This window comes from Peromyscus californicus, unplaced genomic scaffold (assembly GCF_007827085.1).
Source record: "Peromyscus californicus insignis strain IS unplaced genomic scaffold, ASM782708v3 Scaffold_1__1_contigs__length_55948999, whole genome shotgun sequence".
NCBI lineage: Eukaryota > Metazoa > Chordata > Mammalia > Rodentia > Cricetidae > Peromyscus > Peromyscus californicus.
The window spans coordinates 49,971,943-49,994,691 of NW_026294492.1; the positions used below are offsets into that span (position 1 = coordinate 49,971,943).

Sequence of the window (22,749 nt, forward strand, 5' to 3'; positions counted from 1 at the left end):
CAGGACCTCTGGAAGAACAGCCAATGCTCTTAACCATGGAGACATCTCTTCAGCCTGATACAGATATTTTTTAAAGATTTACTTTCTAGTTTTTAATTATGTGTGTGTCTATGTGTGGGTGAGCGCAGACGCCATTGGAGACCAGAAGAGGTCAGATCCCTGGGGCTGGAGTTACAGCTGGTTGTGAGCCATCTGATGTAGGTAGTAGGAACTGAACTCAGGTCCTTTGCAAGAGCAGCCAGTGCTCAAAAGAACAGGCAGTTCTCCGAACCAGTGAGCACTCTCTCCAGCCCCTCCCCAGGTTTTGACTGGATAGAAAGTACCCAATGGTTGAGGGTACTTACAAGCTCAAAACCCTGGGTTCCACACCCCATATCCCATAAACCAGGTTGGGGGGGTGGTATTTCACCCTAACACATGGGAGGTAGAGGATCAAGACTGTGTAGTCTGTAGTGATACAATTTTATGAAATTATTTCTTGACCCCCCCCCCAAAAAAAAAAAACCCGCTGAATTTTTGCTGGACCTCACAGCCAAGCTCATAACACACACTGAGGTCACTTAAGACTTAAGGCTGCTTAATGTCGCACACCTTTAATCTCAGCACTCAGGAGGCAGAAGCAGGCAGATCTCAGAGTTTGAGGCCAGCATGGTCTACAGAGTGAGTTCTAGGACAGGCAGGGCTACACAGAGAAACCCTGTCTTGAAACATCAAGAACAACAACAAAAAGACTTAAGACTGCTGTCCTACTGTGTGCTCAGCCTGCCTATTCAACCTGTCTTTAAGAGAACAATGTAGCCGGGCGGTGGTGGCGCACGCCTTTAATCCCAGCACTTGGGAGGCAGAGCCAGGCGGATCTCTGTGAGTTCGAGGCCAGCCTGGGCTACCAAGTGAGTTCCAGGAAAGGCGCAAAGCTACACAGAGAAACCCTGTCTCGAAAAACCAAAAAAAAAAAGAGAACAATGTAAGGCCGGGCGGTGGTGGCACACACCTTTAATCCCAGCACTCAGGAGGCAGAGCCAGGTGGATCTCTGTGAGTTCAAGGCCAGCCTGTTTTCCTTCCTTGGTAGGTAGGACACCACATATTTTGGTGCCTCTGAAGTTTTCTTCCATGGGTTGACTGACACAGAGGTCAGTCAGATGCATAGCAAGTCTGAGGCCATCCTGGGCTACATGAGACCCTGTGTTAAAAACCAATTAAAAAGTAGAGTCTCGGGGCTGGAGAGATGGCTCAGAGGTTAAGAGCACTGGCTGATCTTCCAGAGGACCAGGGTTCAATTCCCAGCACCCACATGGCGGCTCACAACCATCTGTAATTTCTGTTCCAGGAGATCTGACACCCCCCCCCCACAGACATCTATGTAGGCAAACATCAATGTACCTAAAATACAAATAAATTATTTTAACAAAAAGCAGGGTCTCTGTGATACGGTTAATCTACTAGAGTGCCACCCTTGCAGCAGGGTTCCCAAATACATTTTTCATATTCTTGTAACTTTGATGAAGTATCTGAGAAATGAAGCTATAATGGGAAAGGTGTTTATTTGTTTGTTTGTTTGTTTGTTTTTTGAGACAGGGTTTCTCTGTATAGCTTTGCGCCTTTCTTGGATCTCACTCTGTAGACCAGGCTGGCCTCGAACTCACAGAGATTTGCCTGCCTCTCCCTCTCGAGTGCTGGGATTAAAGGTGTGCGCCACCGGCCCGGCAATGGGAAAGATCTCTTGCTAGTTATCAGCTGAGAAGTCACAGCTCACAGTCAGCCATGTGCCGAGGTTTGGTCTCTGGCAAGGCAGCAGCATGCAGAAGTGGAGAGATACACTCATGTCCTGGTGGTTACAAAGCTGTGCTGGTGTTTTCTCTCAACACCACACAAATCCAAACGTATCTGGAAAGGGGAAATCCCAATAGAGAAAATGCCTCCATAAGATTCTCCTGTAGATGGGTCTGTGGGATGTTTGTAGACCAAGCCAGACTCCAACTCATAGGTCCACTGTGGTGATACTTCATTTGTGCTCTAACAAATAAACCTTGCTTGGAAATCAGAGTACAGAGCCAGCCACTAGTTAACCACAGAGGCCAGGCAGTGGTAGCACACACTTTTAATCCCAGCACTTGGGATCTCATGCCTTTGATCCCAGTACTTGGTAGGCACACACCTTTAATCCTACCACTAAGGAGGAGGAAACAGGAATCGATATGGCTGGGTGGAGAGAGACAGGAGCTCACCCCTTGCAGGCTGAGGAGTTGGTGAGGTAAGTAGCTGTGGCTTGTTCCTTTGTCTCTCCGATCTTTCAGCATTTACCCCTATATCTGACTCAGAGTTTTTATTATTAAGACCAATTAGAATTCGAGCTATATCTGGAGCCCAACTTTTGGGGCATTTAAATTCACGAAAAAGCCGCTTGTCTGTGGCTTTGCAGCCACTGGCACAGGCCAGAGTTGCACGCGGCCAGAGTCACCCCACCAGATAAGGTTTTCCTTTCTTTTCCTCAAGCCTCTGAGGGAGTTGGGATTTTTCTGTTGCAGCCTCTCTGCAGCAAACTCCATAGGCTTTGGGGCTCCAAAAACCGCAGGAGTTAGCCGCCTTCGCACATTCCCCCGTGGAGACGGCTGTCTCTTTGGCTTCTTCCCTCCCAGTGGGTTGTGGGATTTCTCTGGACTCCCTCCTTGGGCTGCTGCCACACTAGGTAGCTGCCTTAAAAACTCCTTGGGCTTCTACTGTCTACGCAGAGCACTCAGCCCCACACTTCACCATCATCTGAATCGCCATCATTGGCAGATTTGGTGAGACAGTTGGACATTTTTTTTTTTTTTTGGTTTTTTGAGACAGGGTTTCTCTGTGTAGCTTTGCGCCTTTCCTGGAACTTGCTTTGTAGACCAGGCTGACTTCGAACTCACAGAGATCCGCCTGTCTCTGCCTCCCAAGTGCTGGGATTAAAGGCATGCACCACCACTGCCCTGCTGGGAATTCTTAAAGGGCGGAATTAGTTAAAAGAGAGAGCTTTTTTCCACATTAAAAAAAAGGGAAACACTATTAAAAGGGAAACACTATACAGTTAGGTCTCTGTCTGATAATACGCTGGATGGTTTGAAAATGGAGCAATTAAATGAGAGGATAATGAACCTAAAAAAGTAGGTTAATATGAGTGCTAAGATACAAGTTTTAGAAAAACTTATTAAAACAGATCATAGAGATATTCAGACCCAGACAGAGGAATTTAAAGGAGAACCAATCTCAACATTGCATTATAAGGTTACAGAGAAACAGCCTAAGGTTTTCAAACAGACAACCTTAATCTATCCGGTAACCTTACAGGAACTTCCAAATGATAGATATTCCCAAGACTGTGTATGAGCTGATTGGACTCCTGTGCAAATGTTAGATTTAAAGAGATCCAAGGAAGTGATAGTGTCATACAGCATGCATTCACCTTTTGTGAAGCAGATGGTAAACTCATGGTCAACTTGTAATAAAATTATCCCTGGAGAGATTTGGTTATAGCAGCCTTAGAGCCTGGTCTTCAATTATAGTGGAGGACCTGGTGGAAAGATGAGGCTGAGACCATTGAACAATGAAGTAGGGCTAGAGGTATGGAAATCTTTCAAGACCAACTTCTTGGAGAGGGAGATTATGCTAATGTAGAAAGGCAATCTCTATATGGATGACCACACCCTGGCTTTATGCCACACAGCAGCCTTGAATGCTTAGGACAGAATTGAAGAAGTAGGAAAGAAAACTGAGTCATTTGCTACAGTTATACAGGGCCCAAAACAAACCTTCACTGATTTCCTACAAAGATTGACTTTAGCAATAAATAGAATGATACCAAATTCAGAAGCTAGACAAATAATAATTGAATCCCTGGCTTTTGAAAATGCTAATGCAAAATGCAAACAGGTAATTAGGACATTAATGGTGAGATTTGCACCCTTGGAGGAATGGATCCGAGATACAATCAATATTGAATCTCATAACCATGATGATGCTTGGATAAGAGAGGTGATTCCTGAGGTTTGAAGAAAAACTAAAATGTCAAGTGTTTCAATTTTGGTAAACAAGGTCACCTAAAAAGGGATTGTAAACAGGACATTCCCAGAAACAATGTTTTTTATAAGAATAATTCCAACAGAACACCCCTCCCTTCTAGAGCATGCAGAAGGTGTGGCAAAGGCAGACATTGGACTAACAAATGTAGATCAACAAGGGACAGACAAGGTAACCCTTTGCCAATGGGAAACACCTTGAGGGGGTCTTTCACAGGCCCCATGTCAAATTCAGTTCAGTCATTTCCTGTCATTGTGGAGGAAACTCCTTCCCAGAGCAATTTAAGCACCTAATGCCTATTGTAAGAAACCATACTGCTCTGAATGACAGAACAGATATAGAAAATAAAACAAAAATTTAAGGAGAAACCATAAATCAAGATTGATAAAGATTAGATTTGAACAAGAAAGACCTCTTAAGTAAAAGAGATGATAGTTCATCAACCAGCATAACCATTCAATTTAAACTAACTTATAAGACTAACAAATGCTTTTCATTTGATCAGATATAACTTGCCAAAAGGGAACTTTCCCAAAATTAGGGTTGGGGAAGGGTTTTATTTTTGTCTTTTCAGGAGATTGAAGGCCAAGGAATCTAAAGAACACTAGACAAACGAGACATGTAAAGAAAAAGGACAAATCATCCAGAAAAAAAATGTCATAAGATAAAGAGTAAATTGGCCTATTATTATATCACATCTCCAACAGGATGAAATTTCATAAATCTTCCTAAATGTTTGTTTCTGCTTTTCTCTAGAGACATATAATGCAAATGGTCTTTTTTGTAGCCCCAGTCCAATTAAAAATTAAAGCTGGGGGGCTGGAGAGATGGCTCAGAGGTTAAGAGCACTGCTTACTCTTCCAAAGGTCCTGAGTTCAATTCCCAGCAACCACATGGTGGCTCACAACCATCTGTAATGAGATCTGGCGCCCTCTTCTGGCCTGCAGGGATATGTGCAGACAGAACACTGTATACATAATAAATAAATCTTTAAAAAAAAAATTAAAGATGGCTTTGGAGATGGAGTGTGGTTCTCTTTTCTCTAAACCCAAGCATGCTTGTTAAAATAAACCTCCCCCCAAAAAAAAAGAAAAAGAAAAAAAATGAAATCGAAAATCTTTGTCTCATGTCAGAAGAACCAACTGATACGGGACAGAAGAAAAACCAAAATTAGGGACTATTCTATTGCCACTAATCAATCCTTTGGTTGTATTTTGACTCTTTAAAGCTTTTCTTAAGGCATAAATATCTCAAAATTTATAAAATTAATATGTATATTTTAAACTTTTTGTCATGATATTAATGGTCATGTAGAGTACTAACTAATTCTAGAAAAAGGCTTCATCTAGCTTCCTGTACATGATTTCAGGTTTGAGCCTCTATCAGGTAACTAGGAATCAAGTTTTTGGACTCTGAATGTACATAACAAATATCGATTCTTGAACCTCTTTGAGATCTGCTGCATAGGGCATTTAAAATGTTTAAGTCTTCTGCCATGAACCAAGACCATGCCTAACACAGCCAGCCATGGAGTAAGAAGGAAAGAAAGATATAAAAAGCCTAGAGGCAAAATATAGTTAAGGAGAAATGGGATCATTTAAGTTAGAAAAGCCACCTCGAAACAAGCCAAACTAAAGCTGGACATTCACAAGTAAGAATAAGTCTTCATGGTCTTTATTTGAGAGCTGGGTGGTGGGCCCCCTAAGACTTAAAAAAAAAAACAAAAACAAAAACAAAAAACCTAGCCGGGCGGTGGTGGCGCACGCCTTTAATCCCAGCACTCGGGAGGCAGAGCCAGGCGGATCTCTGTGAGTTCGAGGCCAGCCTGGGCTACAGCGCGAGATCCAGGAAAGGCGCAAAGCTACACAGAGAAACCCTGTCTCGAAAAACCAAAAAAAAAAAACAAAAAAACCTACACCTTCACCATACAAAACTTTGGGGGAACACCATACTCAAATCTCAAATCACAGCTTTCCTCTCACAGAAAGGCTTGAGGTCTTTCACATGCTTCTGTTCTTCTGTCATGTGTCCTCCTCCACTTCTCATTAGCTTCTTTTCAGAACACAGCTTTGAGATGCCATTTGGAAGTGAAGGGCAGCCATTTGGAAGTAAAGGGCAGCCATCTTGGCAATAGAGTCAGCAGGAACCTGGAACTGAGATTTCCCAGCCTCCAGAATCATGAGAAATGAGTTTCTGTCCTGTTGTATTTTGTTTGTTGAGACAGGATCTTACTCTATAGCCCAGGCTGGACTTGAATTTGCTATCTTCCTTTCTCAGCCTCTTGTGAGCCTTCACGCCACAGCTGGTCTGTTTCTCATCTATCACCCGCTCCTGGTTCTTTTGTTATAGCACAGAAAGTCTAAGACAGGCACCTTTTGGGGTCCCGAACGGATATAGATTTTGTTTTTGTCTTTTTCCTAATGTGTATGGGTGTTTTACCCACATGTGTGTCTGTGAACCCGATGCTTGGTGCTGGTGGGGGTCAGAGAGGGTGGCAGATCTCCTGGGACTGGAGCACAGACGCATGTGAACCCACAGTGGGTGCTGGAAATTGAACCTGGGTGCTCTGGAAGCGCAGCCACTGTGTGTGTGTGTATGTCTGCCTGTCTTTTTTTTTTTTTTTTTGGTTTTTCGAGACGGTTTCTCTGTGTAGTTTTGGTGCCTTTCCTGGATCTCGCCCTGTAGACCAGGCTGGCCTCAAACTCACAGAGATCCTCCTGCCTCTGCCTCCCGAGTGCTGGGATGACAAGCATGCTCCACCGCCGCCCGGCAAGCCTGTCAGTTTTCAATCGATGTGTTAATTACACAGAACCTTTGCCCCCATGTCCATGTTGCTCTTTGATCACAAACCCACTGCCCTCTCTTGTCCCCTCCCACTCCTGCTCATCTCCCTCCCCCCAAGTGGTCCTCTTTCTAACTTCACACTTCTGGTTTCCATGACTGTCTTAGTCAGGGTCTCTGCTGCTGTGATGAACAGCATGACCAAAAGCAGCTAGGGGAGGAAAGGGTTTATTTCACCTGACATTTCCCTGGCACAGTCCGTCACCAGATGAACTCAGGGCAGGAACTGAAGCAGAGGCCACAGAGGAACACTGCTTAGTGGCTGCTCCGCACACCTCGCTCAGCCTGCCAGGGGTGGCACTGCACACAGTGGGCTGGGCCCTCCTACATCTATATCATCTATCATCAATCAAGAAAATGCCTCCCAGCTCCATCTGGTAGAGGCATTTTCTCAACTGTGGCTTCTCCCCAAACGACTCTAGGTTGTATCAAGTTGAACTGATGGGTTCCATTAGGACGGTCTGCAGGAGTGTGACTTGGGGGTCACTTACAGGAGCAAATGTCTGTCCTTGCCTTCAGTATTAACCACCCACTGAGCCAGAGGGAGGGCAAGGCCTCCCCAGAGCCAGCTCTACTCCACGCTTTTGACTCTCCTTCCCCAGCCACTTACCAGGCTCTCACTGGCCAGGTACTGGAACGAGAATCCTCCATTGTCAGAGAAGAATATTTTGGTCCTAGGCAGTGGTCCACCACGGAGATACGCAAAAACGTTATTCGATAACTCCTGGGAGAAGAGCACACAGAAGACGTCACAAGAATGCTCAGTGGGTGGAATGCTTGCTAAGTGTGCAGGAGGTCCCGGCTTCTATCCCCAGCACCACAGAAACCCAGCATGCTGGTGCACACCCACGTCCCGGAACTTGGGAGGTGAAGGGTCAGGAATTCTAGGTCATCCTTAGCTATGCCTGAGAATTACTTCCACTGACCTAGCCTTGGGCATCCAATCCAAACAAATGACAACTCTGTGCTTTCATGAAAACTATGTACAAGTAAGCACTGGCCGGGGCTCGGCCCCCGACCCCTGCAGAGATGCAGTCTCACCACTTAGGTTACCATATGGATACCACAGCTTACCAATGGAGCCAAACACGGGCACGTGACTGAGGCAGAGTGCTTGGCACAGCTTTGCGTTTAACAATCAAAAAGGGGAAACAACCAAATGACTCAGCACTCTGAAGGGGTGAGGGACCGATGCACACATCTTGCTTATGAAAGCTCCGAGGCTGCATCCTGTATGCTTGTGTTCACACGCTGTGGCATCTGAGTGAGAACGTCCCCCCCACAGGCTCATCTGTCTGAACACTTGGTCCTCAGTTGGTGGAACTGTTTGGGAAGGGTCAGGAGGCAAGGCCTTTGTAAAGGAGGTATGCCATGGGGTCGGCTTTGAGGCCACAGCAGGCCCAATTAGCTCTCTCTCTCTCTCCTGCTTGTAGATAAGGACAAGAGCTCTCAGCTGCTGCCCCAGCACCATGCCTGCCTGTTGCCAGGCTCCCACCATGACAGTCACAGACTCACCCTGTGAAAATGTGAACCCCAACAAACTCTTCTGTAAGTGCTTTGGCCATAGTATCTCATGACAGCAACAGGACAGTAACTACTGTGGGATGTTTCTTTACACTGTGTGAACATATGTCGCTGTGACTGGTTATAAAGAACCTGACTGGCCAATAAGTGGACATGATAAGATTCGGAGAGAGAACCAGACTGAAGACACTGGGAAGAAGAAGGGTTGGAGTCAGAGGAGTTGCAGAGAGGAAATAGGAGGTGCAAGATGGCAGAATGTAGATTAATAGAAATGGGTTCATTTATGTTGTAAGAGTTAGCTAATAACAAGCCTGAGCTATTGGCTGAGCATTTATAATTAAAATTAAGTCTCCATGTTGATTATTTGGGAACTGGTGGGTGGGAAAGAAAATTCCCCCTACATATGTCACCCAATGTGGGGCAACTACATCCACATAAGACCTGAGAATGCAAAAAAAAAAGGCCCCAAACACACAAAAATGATGGGAAAAAGGGTAGATTATGAAATCTACTTTAATCCAAAAAACAACTGTTAAGCTCACATATTTTACATTGGTATGGATTTTAATTTATTGATACAAATTTAAAGCTATTTTGTTATACTGTATATATATTTCTACTCTTGTTTAAGGTATTATATGTTGTTGGTTATTTTTTTACTCTTTTGGGGGGCCCACCACCCAGCTCATAAATAAATCACACACAGAGGCTAATTCTTAATTATAAATGTCCAGCCTTAGCTTGGCTTGCTTCTTGCCAGCTTTCCTTAACTTAAATTATCCCATCTACCCTTTGCCTCTGGGCTTTTCCTGTTCTCTTACTTCTGTAAATCTTACTATTACTCTATGGCTTGCTGTGTACTGCTGGGTGGCTGGCCCCTGGGGTCCTCCTTCTCTGGCTACTTCTTTTTCTCCTCCCAGATTTCTCCTTCTATGTATTCTCTCTGCCTGCCAGCCCCAACTATCCTTTGCTGTGGGAGGGTCTGTATGTCAAGTGTGTTGCTGATTGGTTGTTAAATAAATCACTGATTGGCCAGTGGCCAGGCAGGAAGTATAGGCGGGACAAGGAGAAGAATAAAGCTGGGAAGTGGAAGACTGAGTCAGAGAGACACTGCCAGCCGCCACAATGACAAACAGCATGTGAAGATGCCGGTAAGCCACGAGCCATGTGGCAAGGTATAGATTAATGGAAATGGATTAATTTAAGCTATAAGAACAGTTAGCAAGAAGCCTGCCACGGCCATACAGTTTGTAAGCAATATAAGTCTCTGTTTACTTGGTCGGGTCTGAGTGGCTGTGGGACTGGCAGGTGAGAGAGATTTGTCCTGACTGTGGGCCAGGCAGGAAAACTCTAGCTACAAATGGCGCCCAACATGGTGGCAAGAGTTTCCACCTTAAAACTGAGAAAAGATTCTAAAACGGAGCTAAAAACAGCTTCCTAATTGTCTCTCTCAAATGAGCAGCAGCTGCTGGTTTGAGCTACTGGTGGGTTCCTAGCATGTAAGCTCGACCTGCTGTATGATGGGAATGAGGCCTCTGCAAGTGGCACATTAAGCTGCATGGTGGATTTAGACTTTGCTAGTACAAAACAAAAAAAGAGGTTTCTGGGCTACATGCTGCTTGGATAAAAGCATAGACCCACGATAGCTCCTAGAGCTGGTGGTAGACATGCCACTGCCATGTTGGGAAGCTGAGGTGGGCGGAGCCAGCAGTCACAGCTGCTGCAGTTTAAAGCAATAGATTCACAATAAGACAGATTCAGATGTAATAGTTTACAATGTGTGTAAAAATGTACGTAGGCTTGAAAGAGACAAGAAAGGTGATATATACAGTTATATAAACAAATACATAGTTTTAAAAAATAAAGTCTTTAAAGAGACAGTAAAATTAATATATAAAATAAGCCATGTAAAGATGAATAGTACACAGAGAATTTGGATTGTGTTGTCTTTGGAATTTTTTTTTTTTTTTTTTTTTTTTGGTTTTTCGAGACAGGGTTTCTCTGTGTAGCTTTGCGCCTTTCCTGGGACTCACTTGGTAGCCCAGGCTGGCCTCGAACTCACAGAGATCCGCCTGGCTCTGCCTCCCGAGTGCTGGGATTAAAGGCGTGCGCCACCACCGCCCGGCTGTCTTTGGAATTTTTAACTGCAGAAAACATTTGATCGTAAAAGATGTTGAGTTAAACCAATATGCATATTTTAAAGATATCTTGACTTCAAAATTTGGATATAAGGATATGTTGCTTTGGAAAAGAGTCTCTACTTTTGTTCCCACAGAAAGCCAGAGGCTATGGATTTGTTCCAGATTAAGATACATCAGGTTTGACCAGCCAAGACCCCCTGAAAGGTCTCCCATGACATCATGGCCCAGATGATCCAACATCCAGAACCTTTTCAAGGCGACTGGCTCAGATGATACACCCTCATGGACTACTCCATAATCCTAAAATTTTCTTTGTGTCCCCATAAGATACAGCGCCCCCCTCCAGCAGGAAGTAGTAAGAGAAGCTACGCCCAAATTCCCAAATTATATGTAATTTTACTTTGTTAAGGTTAAAACCTTCCTTTTTGAAAAAAAAAAGGGGGGGGGGAGTGCTGTGGGATGGTCTGTTTGTCAAGTGTGTTGCTGATTGGTTGTTAAATAAATCACTGATTGGCCCGTGGCCAGGCAGGAAGTATAGGCGGGACAAGGAGGAGAATAACGCTGGGAAGTGGAAGGCTAAGTCAGAGAGACACTGCCAGCCGCCACGATGACAAACAGCATGTGAAGATGCCGGTAAGCCATGAGCCATGTGGCAAGGTATAGATTTATAGAAATGGATTAATTTAAGATATAAGAACAGTTAGCAAGAAGCCTGCCATGGCCATACAGTTTGTAACCAATAATATAAGTCTCTGTGTTTACTTGGTCGGGTCTGAGTGGCTGTGGGACTGGCAGGTGAGAGAGATTTGTCCTGACTTTGAGCCAGGCAGGAAAACTCTAGCTACAATCCTTTCTCCTGCCTCCCTATTGACTGTTCAGTTCTTTATTAGACCATCAGGTGTTTTAGACAGGCAAAGTAACACAGCTTCACAGAGTTAAGCAAATGCAACATAAACAAAAGTAACACAGCTTAAAATAATATTCTACAACAATTATGTTTATACAGTTCAAATAAAATGTAATATATAATTAAGAAATACAGATTAATAGTCATCTATAATAGTCAAACTTATAGTCATGTTAGTTAGGTTTTCTAGGTATACAAATATATTTTTAATTAGATAAGTAAGTTTCAAACACTTCAAAGATGTACAGAATATGACATTTTTATTTTATTTTTTTTTTTTTTTGGTTTTTCGAGACAGGGTTTCTCTGTGTAGCTTTGCGCCTTTCCTGGAACTCACTTGATAGTCTAGGCTGGCCTCAAACTCACAGAGATCCGCCTGGCTCTGCCTCCCGAGTGCTGGGATTAAAGGCGTGCGCCACCACCGCCCGGCCAATGACATTTTAAATGTTTTAATAACTTAGACTTTTCTCGACAGTAAGACACATCTGCTCCTGGCAGCATCAGTTACTTCAAAGAGGATGATGGGGATCAAAGAAACTCGTTATGGAGTTTGTTTTCTTTATGGCAAAAGCTAGCCATGTGGGCAAAAAAATGGCCCTTGCTGAAGAAATTGCTGACAGTTACTATGGTGATATTTTATTTATATTAAAATGTTATTTGTATGTTAATAAATAAAGTTGCCTGGGGGTCAGAGCTATTAGCAAGTCATAGGAAAGCAGGGCAGTGGTGGTGTACTCTTGTAATCTTAGCACTTGGTAGGCAGAGCTGGGTAAGTCTCTGTGTGTTCAGGGATACAGCCATTATTGGATATACATGCCTTTAATCTCAATACCAATCATGGAAAACCTGGAGGCCTATACAGACAGGCCGTGAGGAGGCGGTCATGTGGTTGGGTTTACAACCAATGAGAAGGCAGAACAGGAGGAACTCTATATAAAGACTTTAACACAGGGGTAGCTCTGGTTCGGAGAGGTAGGACCACCGCAGGAGGAAGGGTAAGGTTTTAGCTCTTAGCTCTGACCTCTTGGCTTTCTTCTTTGCATTGGTTCTGTGTTTCTTTAATAAGAAGGTTGGGCCGGGCGGTGGTGGCACACGCCTTTAATCCCAGCACTCGGGAGGCAGAGCCAGGTGGATCTCTGTGAGTTCAAGGCCAGCCTGTCTCGAAAAACCAAAAAAAAAAAAAAAAAAAAAAGAAGGTTGGTTACATCTACATTTGGCGCCCAACGTGACAAGAATCCACTAAAAACCTCTTGGCTTGGCGGCAGGTCCGGTTTCCAGCCTGGGCGCCCGGCTGCCTAGCTCGGGCCCAGGCCTGACTGACCCGCAGCTGGAGCTACTTGCAATTGCTACAAACAACTCAGCCCTGCCCTGCCAAACAGGGCCCCTGCCTGTAAAGCCAAGGCTTGACTCGGCTCAAGCGGCTATGCTTTCTCTCTCTCTCTCTCTCTCTCTCTCTCTCTCTCTCTGGATTCACACCTCGAACACCAGATGGCTGTTTTGAAATTCCCTGGGATTCTACTGTTCTACCCAGACTTGGTAAGTCAATTAACATATCTATTTAAAAGAGCATTTTTTTCTACATTAAAAAAAATGGGCTTTATGTGTACATTGGAAGAAAATTGGGCTTTGTTTGAAATTTTAGGCACTCTGACAATGGAACAACTATATGAAAAGATTAATATTGATCGAATTATTCAGTTTATTACTTTTCTTATCCTCATTTTACTATTTAAAAAGACAGTTAATTTAAGTGCCAGGATAACAGTCTTAGAAAAACCTGTTAAACCTGTAAAAATGAATTATAGAGAAATTCAAATTCAGACAGAAGAAATAAATAGTGAAGCTGTCTCAAAATTGGATCATAAGGTTACAGAAAGAAAGCCAGTTTTCACACAATCACCCTTAATTTATCCGGTAGCCATACAGCAGCTACCTGATGAAGAGAATGAACAAAATACTTGGGTTCCAGTTAAAATGTTAGACTTAGAAAGATTTAAGAAGGCAATAGCATCTTATGGCATGCACTCCCCATATGTAAAGCAAATGTTAAACACCTGGTCAACTTGTAATAGGATTCTACCAAAGGACTGGTGGGATTTGGCAAAGGCTGTTCTTGAACCCAGACAAAATCTCCAGTGGAAAATGTGGTTCAATAATGAGGCTAAAAATATAGAAAAACAATGGAGGGATAGCGGAATACAAATCTGCCAGGATCAGCTTATTGGAGAAGGCCAATATGCTTAGGTACAAACACAATGTTCATATGATGTCCAAACCCTAGTTCTATGTCGAACGGCAGCTTTGAATGCATGGGACAGAGTTGAAGAACCAGGAAAAAAAAGTGAGTCATTTACAAAGGTTATACAGGGCCCAAAAGAACCTTTCACAGATTTCTTACAAAGATTGACTTCAGCAGTACAAAAAATGGTCCCGAATTCAGAAGCTAGTAAGATAATAATTGAATCTTTGGCCTTTGAGAATGCAAATGCAGCGTGCAAAAGAATAATCAGGCCGTTAAAGGCAAGATCTGCACCTTTGGAAGATTGGATTAGAGACACGGTTAATGTAGAGGCTTATGACCATGATGATATGTGGGTAGGAAAAGCAATTTCAAAAGGTTTGAGAAATGTTAGATGTTTTGGATGTGGAAAGCAAGGACATTTGAAAAGGGATTGTAAACAGGTCATTCCTAGAAATAATGTTTCTTCAAGGAACACTGGCAACAGAATGCCCCTTCCTTCTGGAGCATGCAGAAGGTGTGGTAAGGGAAAACACTGGACCAACGAATGTAGATCAACAAGGGACAGACAGGGTAATCCTTTGCCTCAGGCTTTGGGAAACTCCCAGAGGGGCCTCAGGCAGGCCCCCACAGTAAATCCAGTTCAAATCTTTCCTGCAGTTGTAGAGGAAACCCCTACTCAAAGCAACTAAATAACCAAATGTCTATTGGAATAAATCATGTTGGTCGAGATGATGAAACAGAGAAAATAGGAAATTCAGGAAAAAACATAAAGAAAAATTTTTGGCAAACTTCTATTAATGAACAAAGACCAAAACTAACAATAAAGATAAATGGTGTTTTGTTGTCTGGTCTGGTAGACACAGGTGCGGACATTACCATAATTGCACCAGAATTTTGGCATCCAACTTGGCCTCTTCAAGAGGTAAACATACAACTGTTAGGAATTGTGAAACAGAGTGCAAGATGGCTCGAATGTATAGGTCCAGAAGGACAGAAAGGAAAATTAAAACCATATATGGCTAACATAGCTATGAACCTGTGGGGTCGAGACTTGTTACAACAATGGATACTCAGATTAATATCCCTCTAATCTCAGAAACAAATCATAAATTAGTACATGTTTCTGAGAGAAATATTAAAAGATATTATTCTAATGAGTGCTCACCAGCCATCCATGTCATACAAGAACAGGGCACAACAACTGATAATTTTCCAAAAACACCAACAGCTCTACCTTTAAAATGGTCAACAGACAAGCCTGTATGGGTTCAGCAATGGCCTTTAACAACAGAGAAACTCCAGGCTTTAGAAGAGCTGGTACAAGAACAGTTAAATGCTCATCATATTGAAGAATCAACCAGCCCTTGGAATTCTCCTGTATTTGTTATTAAAAAGAAATCTGGTAAATGGAGAATGGTAACAGACCTTAGAGCAATTAACAAAGTAATTCAGCCAATGGGCTCTCTACAATCTGGAATTCCTTTGCCTACTCTGTTACCAAAAGGATGGCCTCTCATAGTTATTGATTTAAAAGACTGTTTCTTTTCAATACCCTTACAAAAAAAAAGACAGAGAAAGATTTGCTTTCACAGTGCCTACTTATAATAATTCTCAACCGGTTAAAAGATTTCAATGGAGGGTTCTCCCACAGGGAATGTTGAATAGCCCAACTGTGTGCCAATATTTTGTACAACAGCCATTAGAAGTAGTACGTAAAAAATTTCCTAAATCTATAATTTACCATTATATGGATGATATTTTATTAGCTGACTCAAATGCAGATACTTTAGAAAGAATGTTTGAAGAAGTAAAGAAAATTTTGCCTTGCTGGGGATTACAAATTGCTCCTGAAAAGATTCAAAGAGGAGATTCTATTAATTATTTAGGATATAAAGTAGAACTTCAAAAAATTAGACCTCAAAAGGTGCAAATTAGGAGAGAGAGACTACAGACTCTTAATGACTTTCAAAGATTATTTGGAGACATTTCTCATCTAAGAACTATTGTTGGGGTAAAAAATGATGAACTGAATAATTTGTTTAAAACCTTAGAAGGTGACAAGGACTTAAATAGTCCAAGAGAATTATCACCTGAAGCTGCGAAAGAATTGGCCTTGGTAGAAAAGAAAGTACATGAAGGGCACATAGATCGTATTGATCCAAAGCTGGATTGCATTTTGGTTATTTTACCTTCTAGGCATTCCCCAACAGGAATATTAATGCAAAGGGAAGATATTATATTGGAATGGATATTTTTACCAAATAAACCAAATAAAAAATTAAAAACTTATGTGGAAAAAATCTCTGACTTGATTTGGAAAGGAATATTGAGACTTTGTCAATTAGCAGGAATAGACCCAGCAGAAATTGTCGTACCTTTAACTAAGGAGGACATTGAAAAATTATGGATAGAAAATGAAGCTTGGCAAAAAGCTTGTAGTAATTTTCTGGGAGAAATTAACAGCAAATATCCCAAAAGCAATAGAATTGATCTTATAAAGAGAGCTGATTGGATCTTGCCTCGAATTGTGAGGAAAAAACCCATATCTGGAGTTCAGACATTTTATACAGATGCCAACAAACAAGGAAAGACAGGTTACAAATCAGAAAATTTAAGTAAAGTGGTTCAAAGTCCTTATAATTCAGTTGAAAAATCAGAATTGTATGCTATTCTGTTGGTATTAATGGATTTTTCAGAACCTCTCAACATAGTAACTGACTCTCAGTATGCTGAAAGAGTAGTATTACATATTGAGACTGCAGAATTTATCCCTGATGCTTCAGAATTAACTTCACTATTTATTCAATTACAAGATACAATCAGAAAAAGGAGTCATCCTTTATATATAACTCACATCTGATCCTATACTGATCTGCCAGGCCCTCTAGCACAAGACAATGATGAGATTGATAAATTATTGATAGGAAATGTGCTGGAGGCCTCAGAATTTCATAAAAAACATCATGTAAATAGTAAAGGTTTAAAAAAGGATTTTTCCATAACCTGGCAACAAGCCAAAGAAATAGTAAAGAAATGTCCTACTTGTTCCTTCTACAATCAAACGCCATTACCAGCAGGATGTAACCCAAAGGGTACTCAGAGGAATGAAATCTGGCAGATGGACATGTTTCACTTTGCAGAATTTGGAAAATTGAAATATGTACACCACACTATCGATACTTATTGAAGATTTCAATGGGCAACTGCTTTGAGTTCTGAAAAAGCTGATTCTGTAATCACTCATTTGCTAGAAGTTATGGCCATTATGGGTATACCTGCACAAATCAAAACTGATAATGCTCCATCATATGTCTCTGTTAAAATGAAACAGTTTTTTGCTTATTATAATATAAACCATATTACAGGTATACCACATAATCCTACAGGTCAAGCAGTTATAGAATGATCAAACAGAACTCTAAAGGATATGCTAAATAAACAAAAAGGAGTAACAAAAACCCCCAGAAATAGACTACATAATGCTCTATTAACTTTGAATTTTCTTAATCCCAATGAGAAAGGAACAACAGCTGCAGAGAGACATTGGACAATAGAAAAAACTACAGAATTAAATCAACTTATATACTTTAAGGATGTGCTAACCTCAGAATGGAAACCAGGATATATGTTACGTTGGGAACGAGGTTTTGCTTTTATTTCTACAGGAGAAGATAAGCTGTGGGTACCATCAAAATTGATAAAGGTTCGATTTGAACAAGAGAGACCTCTTTTTTTTTTTTTTGGTTTTTTTTTTTTTTTTTTTTTTTGAGACAGGGTTTCTCTGTGTAGCTTTGCGCCTTTCCTGGGACTCACTTGGTAGCCCGGGCTGGCCTCGAACTCACAGAGATCCGCCTGGCTCTGCCTCCCGAGTGCTAGGATTAAAGGCGTGCGCCACCACCACCCGGCAAGAGAGACCTCTTAATTAGAGGAGGTGGTAGTTCATCAACTATCATGAACATCCAATTTAAACTAACTTACACCAGTAACATATGCCTTTTCATCTAATCAGATAATAACTTGCCAAAAAGGAACATCCCCAAAAAACCTTGGGGAAATGCTGTGGAATGTTCTGTATGGCAAATGTGTTGCTAATTAGTCAATAAATAAAACACTGATTGGCCATTGGCTAGGCAGGAAGTGTAGGCGGGACAAGGAGGAGAATAAAGCTGGGAAGTGGAAGGCTGAGTCAGAGAGACGCTGCCAGCCACCACGATGAGAAACAGCATGTGAAGATACCGGTAAGCCACGAGCCATGTGGCAAGGTATAGATTAATGGAAATGGATTAATTTAAGCTGTAAGAACAGTTAGCAAGAAGCCTGCCACGGCCATACAGTTTGTAACCAATATAAGTCTCTGTGTTTACTTGGTCGGGTCTGAGCGGCTGTGGGACTGGCAGGTGATAGAGATTTGTCCTGACTGTGGGCCAGGCAGGAAAACTCCAGCTACAGGGAAAGGTTTTTGTTTTTGTCTTTTAGGAGAATGAAGGTTAAGGAATCTGAAGAACACTGGACAAATGAGACAACTGAAGAAAAGGGACAAATCGTCTATCCTAAGAAACAGAGTGAAATGGCGTATGGGTATGTTATCTAAAAAATTTTATGTCTTCCTAAATGTTTGTTTCTGCTTTTCTTTATTTTTTTTTAAAGATTTATTTATTGTATTATTATTGTGTATACAGTGTTCTGTCTGCATGTATGTCTTCAAACCAGCAGAGGACACCAGATCTCATTAGAGATGGTTGTGAGCCACCATGTGGTTGCTGGGGATTGAACTCAGGACCTCTGGAAAAGCAGCCAGTGCTCTTAACCTCTGAGCCATCTCTCCAGCCCTCTGCTTTTCTTTAAAGATTTAACACTATTTAACTTCTAATAGTCCCAGTTCAATTAAAATTTAAAGCTGACTTTGGAGTTGGAGAATGGCTCTCTCCTTCTTTAAACTCAAGCAGGTTGTTAAAAGGAAAATGCAAACTCCCTGTATCATGCCAGAAGAAAAGAGCCATCTTCTGCTATGGGACAGGAGAAAAGACAAATTAATTAAGGGACTATTCTATTACTAATCTCAACTCTTTGATTCTGTTCTGATTCTTTAAACTTTTCTTAAAGTATGAATTTTATATCAAAATTTACAAGATTAATATACATAGATATATATACATTTCAAAAACTTTGTTAAGATATAAATGGTCATATAGAGTACTAACTAATTCTAAAAAGCCGCATATATTGTCTTTGTGTTCGAGTCTCTTATCAGTTTTTTGCAGGAAATCACGGTCAGGCCTAACATCAACTGAAGTCTCCAGGAAGAAGATGGGGCCCCACAACAACAACAATTCCACGTGGACATTGATAACATCACTAAGCTGACAAACATCATCTACAGATCAGCTTTGAACTACAAAGTGCTCAGAGCAATTTTGAGAGAGCTAGCTGAGATGATCCAGTCTCAAAGACTACTTGAATAAGGATTTGAGATTAAACCCTGAACTTTGGCATTATACACAGACTGGATAACGAAGGATATAGTTACCTTTCCTAGAATTTGACAATTAACCTAAAATTTTTCTTTCAGGATAAAGATACCTTCGCCCATACCCAGCAGGAAACAATTTCAAGAATATGACGCCCACATTCCCAAAGAGTTGGTGTGGGGCGGGTGGTTTTTTTTTTTTTTTTTTGTCTTTTAATGGGTTTTGGGTCTGGAATAATTTTCATTGATTAGGGGGGTTGGTTACAAGTTGTTGTCAAGGGATAGGAAAAGGGCTAAGCAAAGGAGATTAGATTTAAGGTTCTTATAAAAAAAAAGAAAAGAAAAGAAAAATGTAAATACTTTACATTGGATTGGATTGTTTTATATTGTATACAAATTATATATATTGAAATTGATATTGTTAGAAAATGCTATATGTATATTTCTAATTGTACCATTCATTTAACAATGTAATGCAATTTTCTGATCCTTGAATGTTGTTATTACCAACTATTAGGATATAAAGAAATGAAAGTTAGTAGTTAGACATTATAATAGAACTTGTAGTTATATTAGGTATGTTTTCAAGATTGAGTAGATATATTTTAGATAGACAGGTTATCTTCAAACCCTTCAGAGATCTACAGAATATGGCATTTAAAATGTTTTAATAACTTAGAAAATTTTTCTTTTTTGTTATGACTATGAGACATGTCGGCTCCTGGCAGTACCAATCTACTTCAGAGAAAATATGGGCATTGAAGAAACTGCATATGGAGTTAACTTTCATTGTGGCAAAAGTTAGCCACTGGACAACAAAGTATCCTCGAATCAACTGCTGACAAACAGGACAGACAGGACACGAAACAAAGGACTACTGATTCTTGTCAAAACAAGTGTGGTTATGGCTTTATCAAAAGGCATCTTCTGAGGCCACGACAATATGGCACCATCCCTGAAGTGGCCTTCGCAATCCGGGAAAGGTACAGTGTCCTTTTCTTCGAAGGCAGCTGAACAGGCAGTGGGCCGATGGCTTCTGATGTGTAATGGAACACCAGCTGAAACAGTTATTCTTGAAGAGTAATTAAGCTCACACCTCTCAACAGAAGAATGGCATTTAATAGAGGGATGTGGAGAAGAATGCGATGCTGAAATGAAGCCACATACACACATAGCCAAGATGAATGGACAGCTGAATTCAAAAAACATCAACAATTTCCAGAATTTAAAATCCTGAATCATGACATGACACTAGTGGAATTCAGGTGTTTCTGGTTTATAGACTGCTCTCACCCAAGGTGAGGCTGAACTGTTGACCTTGTGTACATTCTACTTCACAAATGAGTCTGTCAGATACGCTAAGCCTATAGGCTGAAGATGATGCCCCAACACTGCGGAGAAACCTCAGATGATTGTCCAGGCAGCTGGCTGTTTCTGTCAACTCACAATTTTTTGGAAGTTGCTTGCATATACTTCCTGTTTTTATTTTTTTGTTAGCTAATATTATTTCCTTCTTGGGTCTCTGAGGGAGTTGAAGATTAGTTAGTTATAGTTGAAGATTAATTAGGATAGAAAGTGAATTAGATACAATAGAATAGATAATGGAATTATTTTCTCTGAATTTGTCAAATACAAATGAACTAGACATTGTTTAGGTATTTATTACTTGTATATATTGTATATAGTTATTGTACTTTTGTATATAGTTTTTCTTATGTTAGTTATAAGCTTTTTCTTTTTTCCTTTTTTATTAAAATAGAAAAGGGGAAATATGGTGATATTTTATTTGTATTAAAATGTTATTTGTATGTTAATAAATAAAGTTGCCCGGGGGTCAGAGCTATTAGCAAGCCATAGGAAAGCAGGGCAGTAGTGGCGTACGCTGGTAATCCCTGCACTTGGTAGGCAGAGCTGGGTAAGTCTCTGTGTGTTCAGGGATACAGCCATTATTGGATATACATGCCTTTAATCTCAATACCAATCATGGAAAACCTGGAGGCCTATACAGATAGGCTGTGACGAGGCGGTCATGTGGTTGGGTTTACAACCAATGAGAAGGCAGAACAGAAACTCTATATAAAGACTTTAACACAGGGGTAGCTCTGGTTCGGAGAGGTAGGACCACTGCAGGAGGAAGGGTAAGGTTTTAGCTCTTAGCTCTGACCTCTTGGCTTTTTTCTTTGCATTGGTTCTGTGTTTCTTATTTAATAAGAAGGTTGGTTACATCTACAAGTTACTGTCCAAATTGGACCAGCAGGACACACAAAAGGTGACTGCTGAACTTTGCCAAGACAAGGTAGGGCAGTCTTTCAAAATTTCCTGCTTCTGGAAAAGGTCTGTCAGATATGCTGGGCTTGCAGGCCAAAGATGGATGCCCCAACATTGCAAAGGAACTTTGAGTGACTGTCCAGGCAGCCCGATGTCCCTGTCATTAGGTAACATTACATCTTTCTGGTGTCTTTGATGGAACTGAAGGCTAGATAGTTATAATAATAGTTTTCCTCAGTTATGATATAAGGTAGATTAGATATCTTTAGATTCACCAAGATAAAATAGATAATTGAGTGTTTTCTCTGATTTTGTCAAACACAAATAGACTAGATATTGTAACTGTAATTCTTAATTGATAACTGTTTTGTTGTATGTAATTTTACTGTGTTAAAGTTAAAACCTTCCTTTTTAATTAGACAAAAAGGGGGAAATGTGAAATATTCCTTTACACTGTGTGAATATAGGTCACTGTGATTGGTTTGACAAAGAAGCTGACTGGCCAACAGCTGGACAGACTAAGGTTAGCCAGGAGAGCCGAACTGAGGACACTGGGAAGAAGGAGGGCAGAGTTGGAGGAGTCTCCAGAGACACGGAGATGAAACAGGCAATAAAGATGAAAGAGAGGTAACACCATGTGGCAGAATACAGATTCATATAAATGGGCTAATTCAAGTTCAAAGAGTGAGCTAGTAACACACTTGAATTATTGGCTGAGCATTGATAATTAATATTAAGTCTCTGTGTCAGTTATTCGGGAACTGGCAGGTGGGAGAGAAAAGTCCACCTACAAACTACCATATATTCCTAAAACAATGACGTTACAGGGGCGGGTGGTCTCCGGGGAGATTAAGTGTGACTATGAAAGGGGTGGATGGAGGACAGTTCTGTGGAGATGACATTTCTGGACAGTAGCTCCCCCTTGTTAGGTCACAAAGTAGGTGTCCCCTGGCCCCACAAATGGCGGTGCTGTTGACAATAGCCTAAGATGATGGCCCAGGCCCAAACCAGGGCAGATTCCTACCAGATCAACAGAAACTTAAAGACAGCATTCCTCAGAAGTCCCGTGATGCACATTTCTATGTCAGGAAAGCATTACTTCCCTGCCCCCCACGGCCAATTACCACTCTTTTGGAGTGTACCTGGTTCCCTATTAACCCAACACATCTGCCTCAGCTCAGAGACTCTCACCAAGCTGACTCACATAAATCCCACATGCATTCCCACCACGCTGCACTCTCCACTCCCAATAAACTGTTTTTCCACCCATGGAATGGTCTAGTTTGGTGGTTTCACTCTGCCTCACTTAATCCC

At 41.4% G+C, this 22,749-nt stretch overlaps 1 protein-coding gene across 2 annotated transcripts in view; it reads right to left on the reverse strand.

The window, feature by feature from the left end:
- Catsperd (cation channel sperm associated auxiliary subunit delta) overlaps positions 1-22,749 on the reverse strand; it is a 55,671-nt gene that overhangs the window by 21,876 nt on the left and 11,046 nt on the right. For both annotated transcript variants that reach the window (XM_052746849.1, XM_052746850.1), the window contains one exon: positions 7,497-7,610. In XM_052746849.1, coding sequence (XP_052602809.1) covers positions 7,497-7,610 — 114 coding nt within the window. The remainder of the gene's footprint in view (positions 1-7,496; positions 7,611-22,749) is intronic.